Source organism: Camelina sativa, chromosome 1 (genome assembly GCF_000633955.1).
Source record: "Camelina sativa cultivar DH55 chromosome 1, Cs, whole genome shotgun sequence".
NCBI lineage: Eukaryota > Viridiplantae > Streptophyta > Magnoliopsida > Brassicales > Brassicaceae > Camelina > Camelina sativa.
The window spans coordinates 10,261,128-10,272,138 of record NC_025685.1 but is presented as its reverse complement, the minus strand read 5'-3'; the positions used below and the strand labels follow the sequence as shown (position 1 = coordinate 10,272,138).

The window sequence follows — 11,011 nt, the reverse complement described above, 5'->3', positions numbered from 1 at the left end:
ATAATGAGAGATAATAATATATGTACATAATATTATTATGAGTTTTGTTGTGGAACAGGTTCACAAGGGAGGTGACATAATGATTACAAAAGCTGAGGAGAGCCAGAGAAATGGAGGAGGTTACAACCATGGAAACTCCAGTGGTACTGAGAAGAAAAATGGAATCAACACAAACCTTCAACGGTACTCACTCCTTAGTTTTCATAATATTGTTTGTTTGTATTTGGCGTTTACGTAAGAAAAAATATACACTCAAAATGTGTCAAACAAAGAATGGAGACATACATCGTTGTTCTTGATTCTTTTCATATCGTTGGCTACCATGTATATAGAGTGAGGAAGATGTCAAAGGCGACCGAGAATCTGAGCAAGACTATGTTGAATGGTGCGGGAGTTGTGAGTGGTTCTGTGATGGTCCCTGTGATGAAGTCAAAACCAGGGATGGCCTTCTTCTCCATGGTTCCAGGGGAGGTCCTCTTAGCTTCACTTGATGCCCTTAGTAAGTTGCATCTTATCAAATGAAATGTCTTTTTTTTTAGGGGTTCAAAACTGGAAGAAACATAACTTAATTAATGAGGTGACACGTTTGGTTTGATCCATTAGATAAGATACTAGATGCAACTGAAGCCGCAGAGAGACAAACTCTATCTGCTACATCCAGAGCTGCTACCAGAATGGTCAGTGAGAGGTAAATATTTCACCTTACAAATACAATCCTCAAATTTGAGATTCATCTTTTCATGATAAGTCTCTAGTGAACATACACAATTTAAGAGTTTTTAGGTGAAAATAAACTGATAAGGACACATTTGGCAAAGCAGGTTTGGAGATAATGCTGGGGAGGCCACCGGAGATGTTCTAGCGACAGCCGGCCACGCGGCTGGAACTGCCTGGAATGTTCTCAAGATCCGCAAAACTTTCTATCCTTCATCTTCTCTCACATCCGGGATCGTCAAAAATGCTCCAAGAAAGTGATATATAGCGAGTTGTATTTTCAGTTACTTTTATCAACGTATGTTATGATCGATGGAAACCCCAAAACCAAACTCACTTTTCATATTTTTAGTCTGTAATGTATTAATGAGTTACTTGAAATGTAATAAGCTCCGCAAAGTGTGTAAGTTTTATGATTTTAGCTCAAAAACCAATTTACAATGGGTACACTAAACAAGTTTAGTGTGTTGTTTTATTTGAGTTCCAAATTTCCAATCGATTAAACATTGTACGTACGACAGCTAATACATGAAAGATTAGTCAAACCAATTAATTTAATTAATTTGACACCCTCTTCCTAGCTAATATACATATCAATCTCTTAATGTCGTTATATATATTAGTAAACTATTTGATTTTGTCAATATTTTAGAACACAACATATAAAATGTAATGATGGAGGATATCCTTTGAGGAGAATAATACACTTGGGATTATATATACGTTCATTATCAATTTAATCCCTCGCAAGAACCAGTTTATAATGGCTCAATAAAAACAAGCAACTGATGAAGTCTTGGAAAATATGACACGGTCAGGTTTCGTTTAAATTTTCACTTTGACATGTTGATCAAGTTGTTTCTATAGATGAAATCAAATATTAACAAGTTGAGCTATTTGAAATAGCATTGCTAGTTCCAACTAGAAACTAATTCTTCATTATCAAACTATAGGATCATATTCTGTGGTCTTACGTTTTATCTTGGCTATAAATATGATCAAATGTTTTAAGTTTTTATGTCATTACCTTCCACCCTCCAATATTATTCGAACGAGCCACACATAGATATCAAATCACTCTTAAAGTACTACCGTACTAAGAACAAAAAGACACGATGTCCTCATCAACCCAACAAAACCAATCTCCCCAAAACGTGAAATCCGAACCGTTGAAGCTAGCGTTGAGTCTCTCAGGGGAAGACGGAGAAATTGTAGGAAACCCTAATTTTCTAGAAGATTTCATGGGGGAGAAATCTTCGAGTACTTCTAGTAAAAATAGCAATGAAATTGATTGGGAGGAGTTTGCACCGCAGGCTGAAGAATACAAAAGCGTTGTAGCCAAGGCCATCGCTGAAGGAACGGGGCATATCATCAAGGGAATCTTCACTTGTAGCAATTCTTACTCTAAGAAGGTCTGATAGCCCCCCTCTCATGATGCTTATGAGTGTCAATATTCCATTATTGTGATTTAAATCTAAATATTATCACTTCTGTGTATAAATCATCTTAATTACTTTTGTGTTAAGTTGGTTTTAAAAAAATTACTATATGAAGTATGAACATTGAGATTTAAGACGCACATATAATTGTAGCTTTTTATATATTATATGGTTTTTATTTTCTAATAATAAAAACAGATTCGCAAGGGAGGAGGTGTAACAACGATTGCAAAAGAAGTTGAAGACAGAAGTGGTGACATATCAGAAACCGATGGAGGTGACAACAATAAGAAGAATAAACTCAACACAAATATTCAAAGGTATATCACGTTTTGTTGTTTTAAATGTACAAACCCTGCAAAGTTGTATATATTAGGCTTATTAATTAGCATCAAACACTGAAATGTTGGGGTCTTGTCTCCTTCTTATGAACCAAATCATGGCTATTTTATTGGATGTAACATAGAGTTGAGAAGCTCTGGAAGGCGAGCGAAGAGATAGGGCTCACGGTCTTAGAAGGTGGAGATATGATGAGCAGTGTGATGGTTGCTCCGGTGGTTAAGTCGAAGTTAGGGAAGGCATTGTTATCCACTGCTCCAGGAGAGGTTATCTTGGCTTCACTTGATTCTTTTAGTAAGTAACATAGAATAGCTCCTTAAATTGCCAATCTCTACCTCAACTTCATTGATTGATATCGAAGTTTTTGGGATCAAAATGATAAGAAATTAAAAAACAGGTAAATTGTTGTATGTGATCAATAGATAAAATACTTGGTGCTGCTGAGGCGGCAGAAATACAAACTCATTCTGCCACATCCATGACTGCTACTAGACTTGTGAGTAAGAGGTAAAAAATTCTTTTACTGATCCTCAAATTTGAATTGAACTATGTCTGGATACATTTATTGAGTTAAATGTAACAAGTATTCACATTTTTGTAATGACCGCACCACAGTTTTGGAAAGAATGCGGGGAAAACCACCGGAAAAATTCTAAAAACATCGGGAAGCTTAGGCCGAACCGCTTGGAATATTCAAAAAGCCCTCGAGCCAACTTTTTCCATCACCTCAGAAATTGTAAAAAATGCTCCGAGACGGTAGTACATATATCACATATGTCACATATGTCTTGGTCAAATTGGAATAAGAACCGGAATCCAAATTTTGGTTTATTTTGACTTTCGGTTTATCGAGTGAACAAAAGTCAATGCCTGACAGAACCAGCAAAGTACACAGCAGTGCACTTTAACACACATTACAGTATCTATCTAACTCTAGTACCACCAGATAGGAGTTTCCCGCTCTAGGGCTTATGTCTGAATCTCTGAATCAATCTGAAATTGAAACTCATGAGTCACTCCAATCTCACACTTCCATCTCTCTCGCTCACCGTAACCCTAATCCCCAAACACCCGATTCGTCATCTCCGATCTCCAATTCCTAACCGGAACTTCGCAAACCCTAAGCTCAATGCGACTCCGTCTCATCTCCCCTCGAAAAGGGTTTTCTTGGTTAGAGCCAATGTCGACGGAGACGGTAAAACCGGGAACTGGGTCAACCGGTTACCAATTCCAAGACTTGGAGCTGAGAATGTCTTCAGATTGATATCAAGCGCTACGGGAAGCCCCATTGGCCAGTTCATATCGTCCCCTGTGACATTTCTCCATTCTGTGGATCCTAGAATCAAATTGGTATATCGAATTCTTCATTCTAGAATCCAATTTTGTGAAATCTTTTTTTGTTACTTTGCTATAGCTGAGTTTTTGGTATTTGCATATATGTGTTAGGTATGGTTATTAACTCTAGTAGTTCTTCCAGCTAGAGCTAATATAGTTGTGCGTTTGGGACTTGTTCTATGTACAGCTCTTTTGTCAATCCTTGTTCTCCCAAGACAAGTATGGATGGTGAGTTCTTCTTTTTCCTCTGTCACAACTCTGTTTCTTTGCTCTTCTTGCACTTGTTTATCTTCTCTCTTTTCATGTAAGGATCAATTGGCGAGAGTGTCACTTCTTTCGGGTATTCTCTTTATAACATTGGGGCTAGGTTCAGATGGTGCGCCACCAATGCTTCAGTCAAGAACACCACCATCTTCAATCACAAGCTTGCCTAATCTTCCAATGTCTTTAAGTGGTTATTCGTACATGTTACTGAAGTTTGGACCTTTGCAATTCACTAGGAAAGGTTTATCTGTTGGAAGCACAGCCGCATGCTTAACCTTTATAGTAAGTCTGTTTGCTATTTTCACTATTTTTTTCCTTCATTTAGTTCACCTAATGGAACATTTTGGTGTTTTTTTTTTTTGGCACAGATCTTTCAAAGTGCTAGTATTTGCCTTGCAACCACAACACCTGAGCAACTTGCACTAGCTTTACGTTGGTTCTTGTTCCCGTTGACGTATATTGGTGTTCCAGTTGGTGAAATCATCCTCACACTCTTGCTTTCGCTAAGATTCATTAACTTGGTTTTCGATGAGGTAAAGATTTATCTCCCTGCTTAGCATATACAGTATCAATCAGCCTAGTTAAACCAAGATCTAAAACCACATAATGGTATGTTTCTGTACATGTTACTTTGTAGGTCCGAAGTGTTGCACTGGGAATCGTATCTCGAAGAGTAAACTGGCAGCAGCTTACTGTTCTGGAGACACTTGATAGTAAGTTTCTTCTCTCTTTTCACTATATCTTGTTGTCAGTCTTTCTAGAACTCATCTTACAAGTGGCTGCTTTTGTAGTTTTCGCATCTTTCATACGCCGCATCTTCAAGAACATATTTCGCCATGCCGAGCAAATATCACAGGTCAACTAGATTTCTGTGTGGTGTAGAGAGGTCTTTCATTATTAGAAAATCAGATACGAACTCTCTGTTGAAGAACTAAGCATTTTGTTCTGTTTATGTGCAGGCCATGATTGTTAGAGGCTTCAGAGGAGAGAGCAGTAGCCACAAGATTTACTTCTTCTCTGGATCATCAAATAAGTTTGCAGATTTTGCATCAGTCTTGTGTTTAATCGGTGTAATCTCAACCGCGCTCTTGTCCGAATACTTTCTTGTCTAATAGTATTATTACTGATTGTTTCAATCTAATCTTTTATTTTACACCATAAAGAACAACAACCTGAACACTTTCTTTATTTCTTGAGGTAAAGCAACAATTACAGGTAAAAAATCAAGAATTGAATAGTAATAAAAATGTAATGTAAACTAAACTACGCCACTGTCGATAATGCAACAAAGTAAGTAATCTTAGTTGAGCGCAATTATATTTTAGGCCAATTTTTTAAAAAAAAAAGAAACAAAAAACGGACAAACAAAACAAACTAAATTAAACAACAATATGAAAATAGAATGATACGTCTAGGCTAGAGATGCGTCGTTACGAGGAAACCAACGTTAAACAGAGAAGCCATCTTTGCCAATCTCTTCCTTCTTCTATTTATTCCATTAGAGTTGCAAGAACTCACAAATTAAAGAGATCCGTAGATTTAAACTTCATTACCCCCAAAAAAAACCTGAGCAGGAACCGAAGAAAAGGACCATTTTTTTTAAAACCCTTTTCTTCTTCCTTCTCTTTCCCACCATAACCTTTCTCTTCTTTTTTTTCTTGGTATCCAAGGAAACACCTTCAACCCCATTTTTTCTTCTTCTTTTAGGGTTTTTTTTAATAGACTTTTCTTTCGAATTGTTTGACGATGGGAACTGAAGTTATCCGGCCTCAAAATGTTCTGGTTGACCGGATGAGAGATTCTCCGGCAACAATATTTAATCCTCGGAGGCATCATTTTCACCGGAAACCACCTCTCCGACCTGACCAAAGGAGACGATTTGGCTCCGATGAGTTTAGAACGACGGCCAAGAACTTTGTTAGGAGAAGAGGAGAGTCTTTTGATTCATTTTCAAACATCAAGGTACGGAAGAGTTCACCGGAGGTCTCTGCAGACGATATTTACGCGGGATCATCTATGTTTGTTTTGTCTCCAGCGCCGAGCTCGTTACCTTTTCCGTCGTTCTCTAGGAGGAATGAGAAATTAAACCAGGTTCTTGTCGTTTCAGTGGATGACTCGGCGTCTCAAGATCTCCGGCGACTTCTCCGGCTGGAGTTTTGAGGATATGGATGAACGGAAAACTCGCCGGAATCGTCAGCTATTTAACAGTTCATCTGTAAAATTATAAGTTATCGGAATCGACAACGTTACTGTTTTATGAATCTCATCCTTCCCTTTTGAAAATTTATGTTTTATGGGGGTGGTGGATATGGAAAAGATAGTTATAAAAGTACGGGGTCAGATTTAGAAACAAATGTTAAATATTTAGCTGACTTTTTCAGTTCTTTGTATAATGTGGAGATTTATTAAATATGATATGAGAAACTCTTTGGGGTCCAGATGTTAATTAATTTGAAGGTGTAACCCAAAAAATAAATATTTTTAAGTTTAAAGTTAAACAAAGCCGTGTTTTAAAAATTGCTAGGCGCTAGTCGGTGGGCCTAGCCTATAGCAAGAAAATCAGAGATTAAACATAAATTAATCGGGAGTTAGTTTTATGGTTATTTATTAAATTGATAATAAAACAAAAATATATAATACTATTATATGTATCTATAAAAATATATAGTATTATTATACTGAGTAATTCTTCCTTCCTCCATAACCTGATCAAAATCAACAATGAATTATACTTAAACAGTTCAGACGCAGACAAAATGTTTTTTCATTTGCTGCCACTCAAGTTTTACCAGAATTTGATCAACTTCTGAGAGAAACTCGACTTGGTGAGTGACCAGAATGACAGTTTTTCCCTTCAGCGCATCTTCAACACATTTCTGCAGTCACAGTTGAACATATTAAGAAGCAGTCATTAAGAAAAGCTTCTTTGAAAGCAATGTTCTCACTTACATGAAAAAGAATTCCAGCTGTATGAGCATCCACAGCACTAAAAGGGTCATTAAGGAGGTAAACATCAGCGCCTGCATAGACAGCACGGGACAGCTGAATCCTTTGCTTTTGTCCTCCGCTTAAGTTAATCCCTCTTTGTCCTATTTCTGTGAGGTCACCATGTCCAAAACCGTTCATGTCTTTATCCAACGCACATGCTTTTATAGCCGCATTGTATCTTCCAGGTTCCATGTCCCTGCAAAAGCGTCCCACTCTTTACTGCTAAATCCAACAAAGAACCGGCAAGATTACTGATCCTCTATTAACTGAAAATCTTAGCAAAGAACCGGCAAGATTACTGCTAAATCCAACAAAGAACCGGCAAGATTACTGATCCTCTATTAACTGAAAATCTTAGCAAAGAACCGGCAAGATTACTGCTAAATCCAACAAAGAACCGGCAAGATTACTGATCCTCTATTAACTGAAAATCTTTGCAATGTCCTGCTTCAAGCTACCAAAAACAATTGCGATAATTTGGAAAGTGCACTCGGACAAGCTTTGTCTCTCAAAAGATTTGGAAGGTCTAAGATTCAGAAAGATTCACTCTTTTAACCAAGCACTTCTGGCAAAACAAGCTTGGAGAGTGCTGAAGCAACCATACTGTTTCATGGCAAGACTTATGAAAAGCAGATATTTTGAAGAAGCTGAATTTTTAGATGCAATCATAGGCCAAAGACCTTCCTTTGCTTGGAGAAGCTTATTGTTTGGCAGGGAGTTACTAAAGAAAGGTCTGATAAAAAAAGGTTGGAACTGTTAGATCCTCGATCAGAGTTTTGGAATAGAGAGATTCTGGAAGAGCTTTTCCTACCCCAAGATATCACCAGAATCTTGGCCATAAAACCGATTTCTTCTCAGGATGATTTTCACATTTGGCAGTTCAACAAAAGTGGAGACTTCTCGGTAAAGTTGGCCTACTGGCTATCGGATCAAGAGGCAAGCAATTGATTGAGAAAAGAAGTTAGTTTCCAACCTTCCACGACATAACTGAAAAAACTGATCTGGACCCTCTAGACTGATCCAAAAATTAAAGTGTTTCTCTGGAAATTTATCAATGGTATTTTGCCAGTGGCGGTAAATTTGAATGGCAGAGGAATGAGAATGGATGAGACCTGTCAGATGTGTGGAGAGCCTGGTGAATCAACTAATCATACTCTCTTTCTATGTTCCTTGGCAAGACAGGTTTGTCCCCTTTTAGACAAAATGGTTCAATCTTTTCAAATTTCTATCACCTGCTTTTCAACAAAAACAATACGAGATGGCCTTCCAATCTGCGTAAAAATTTTCCATGGATCCTCTGGAGAATCTGGAAAAACATGAATACACTTAATTTTGAAGGCAAGAATTTCTCACCATTGGAAACGGTTGAGAAAATCAGAGAAGATGTATCAAAATGGTTTGAGGCTCAAATCCTAGAGAGGGAGGAGGAACATTTGATTGTAGAAGAGCGGTCTAATGGGTTTTAAGAAACAATAACTGTTGGCAGACAATGGAAAAAGCTACCTGAGAGTTGGCTGAAATGCAATGTGGGAGCCTCTTGGTCGAAAAGAAATCAAGTTGCACGGGGATCATGGATTCTAAGAGATAATACAGATGAAGTTCTTTTGCACAGTCGAAGAGCTTTTGCAAACATCACTTGCAAAAGAGATGCAACTTTAAGAGTTTTTCTATGGTCAGTGGAAAGTATGGCGAGCCATGGGTGGACAAAGTCATATTCTCAATCCAAGATAAAGCACTGGTTGAAGCAGTCGCTAGACCGATAGCTTGGCCTTCTTTTAAGGCACAATTTCTGGCTATAAACAATTTTTTGAGGCCTTTTAAGGAATGGAAATTGGAGCTGGAATTAGCTGCCGCAAACAGAGGAGCAAATCTTATAGCTCAGAGTGTCACAGAGGATATGCGAAACCAATCCTATGTAGCTGCAGGATATCCAGAATGGTTACATACTGTTTCATGGAAGAAAAAGCTTTGTCCCCTGTTTGATTGGACAGTTTTTTGGAGATCTTTCTCTTTTTAGTTTAGAGAACTTTGTGGGAATTTTTTGTGGTGCAAGTTTGGTTTGGAAAGTATAGGCTTCTTTTTGTATAGTTTCCTATTGTTGTTATAAATGGATACTAGTGTAGGCTAACTTAAGTCACTCGCTTTGGCTAGTAGTTAGCTCTAGTAACTTCTCGGTTCCATTGTTGGATTAATACAAACTTCAGACAAAAAAAAAAGGTAGTTTTCTATCTCAAATTTTTACATATATTTTTAAATAGACTTTAGGAAATATATCTGGCTACTCCACTGGTTTTTGTTGAGTGCAACGTACCTATTATGTTTTTGAAAGTTTCCTTACTTTTTGACAATATTCAAACATGTTTTAAAGTTATTGGTGAGGTGGATGTGGATCTTTTTTTTTATTTTGGGCTCAACTTCAACTATTCATTATCCAAAAGAATACATCCAAATTCAAGGTACATAACATTCACTTCTATAGAATTGGACCAAATGCAATGGGTCGGTCTAGTATCACCCTGAAACACTAGGCAGGATCCAACGCTACCTGACCGAGAGACCATTGCATTTTTTAACCATAATGAGATAGATAACACTCCACAACTCAGAGTGAAATCATCTCTTAAACAACCTAAATTAACCCTATGATACGAAAACAGCTACTAACACAGAGAGGACGAAAATCTATACTGAAGATCAAAAATAATTCCAAGCTATTTGAACGTCATGATATGCGTGTAGAACTTGTTCCAATAGCATCAACACCCAGAGACGCAACATCAGAAAGACTTTGTTTCTCCGGCTTTCATTGTTCCGATCCTAAGCCAAAAAACGGACAATACATCCAAACTGACCCAACCAAGGAAAGCGAAATAAAACCAGCATGATCTGAGGCTTCTCCGAACAATCACTTAATGACCAGAATGCTAACCACCAAAAGATAAGAGATTGAAACACAGATTGGCATAGCTTCACCACACGATGCATTTTCGGACTGGCCACATCGCATCCGCCTAGTTGTCTCACTTCTTAGCCGGACTGAAACCAGAGGTTGAGGAGCTCTCAAGAACACCAGCTTTGAGGATAACCTCAAATCTCGGCCGCCAACATCCAACGAAACCTCCCCAATAGCCGGTCGACTCTAGAACTCTACTCTTCCGATAGCCTCCGGTCAGCTAGGATCTCCGGCGAAAGGAAAGGGGATCAGGAGGGCGCTACTCAGTAACCCAGATCCGGCGCCCTGAAACTGCAAAGAAGGCCGCCCGGAGCAGCTTCGAACCACCACCAATCTCCCGAAGAGGAAAGACGAGCCGAGATCTCTCTCTATAACATCTGCCACCGCACCATAATGACGCAACAGAGGAGTTACTCCTCGCACTGCCGGAGAAGAGGAGATCGAGTCCTTTTACCCTACTACTACAAAGGAAAATAAAAGAAAGAGGAAGAGCAGAGCCCTCCCACACCGCCGGCGAAGCCTCGGAAGGCGGAGAGGCAAACGGATCAAAGGGGGCGACGCTTTAGAAACTAGGGTTTTGAGAGAGAACTCTGTTTTTTTTTTCGCTGATATAAGTGGTGGATTTGGATCTTGTTCTAATATAATACGATATCCTACTTTTATTTCTAGAAATTTGAAAAACTGATATTATAGACTATGGGTCTGATTGGTGACCACATTTAAATGATGCGGTTAGAAAATTATTAGCGGTTGAAAAGAAGGCGGTTAAAAAGAAAGCGGTTAAAGATAGCAGATAGAAAAGATAGTATGATAAAAGTGTGTGGTTGAGTATTTTGCTTGATTAGTAGCATTATAGCGGTTGAATAGTATATATTATATTAAATTATGAAATTTATTAGATAAAAAAAATATAAAGAACATATTCTATTTTATAAAATGAAAATTTAATAATCAATAAATAATATAAATCATATGCAAT

At 38.0% G+C, this 11,011-nt stretch overlaps 5 protein-coding genes across 5 annotated transcripts in view; 4 read left to right on the top strand and 1 right to left on the bottom strand.

The window, feature by feature from the left end:
- The window catches only part of LOC104786638 (senescence/dehydration-associated protein At4g35985, chloroplastic), a 2,420-nt gene extending 1,231 nt beyond the window's left edge, over positions 1-1,189 (top strand). Inside the window, exons 2-5 of the mRNA XM_010512090.2 lie at positions 59-183; positions 333-499; positions 604-688; positions 822-1,189. Of these exons, the coding sequence (XP_010510392.1) occupies positions 59-183; positions 333-499; positions 604-688; positions 822-975 (531 nt within the window). The 3' untranslated portion in view covers positions 976-1,189. The remainder of the gene's footprint in view (positions 1-58; positions 184-332; positions 500-603; positions 689-821) is intronic.
- LOC104706195 (protein EARLY-RESPONSIVE TO DEHYDRATION 7, chloroplastic) lies at positions 1,830-3,003 on the top strand. The gene is made up of 5 exons (XM_010422358.2): positions 1,830-1,983; positions 2,053-2,126; positions 2,352-2,473; positions 2,620-2,786; positions 2,915-3,003. Exons 1-5 carry the CDS (start codon positions 1,830-1,832, stop codon positions 3,001-3,003), a joined length of 606 nt encoding a protein of 201 aa, XP_010420660.2.
- On the top strand, positions 3,392-5,227 carry LOC104786630 (protein ABCI12, chloroplastic). The gene is made up of 7 exons (XM_010512081.2): positions 3,392-3,842; positions 3,939-4,055; positions 4,137-4,373; positions 4,460-4,624; positions 4,729-4,804; positions 4,883-4,947; positions 5,051-5,227. Exons 1-7 carry the CDS (start codon positions 3,501-3,503, stop codon positions 5,201-5,203), a joined length of 1,155 nt encoding a protein of 384 aa, XP_010510383.1. The 5' UTR covers positions 3,392-3,500; the 3' UTR covers positions 5,204-5,227.
- Positions 5,631-6,524, top strand: LOC104786620. The gene has a single exon (XM_010512070.1). The coding sequence runs from the start codon at positions 5,838-5,840 to the stop codon at positions 6,249-6,251; it is 414 nt and encodes a 137-aa protein (XP_010510372.1). The 5' UTR covers positions 5,631-5,837; the 3' UTR covers positions 6,252-6,524.
- Positions 6,612-7,271, bottom strand: LOC104706183 (ABC transporter C family member 8-like). Its single transcript, XM_010422348.1, has 4 exons — positions 7,041-7,271; positions 6,881-6,967; positions 6,771-6,796; positions 6,612-6,636 (listed from the first exon to the last, which is right to left on the bottom strand). The coding sequence occupies exons 1-4, from the start codon at positions 7,269-7,271 to the stop codon at positions 6,612-6,614; spliced, it is 369 nt and encodes a 122-aa protein (XP_010420650.1).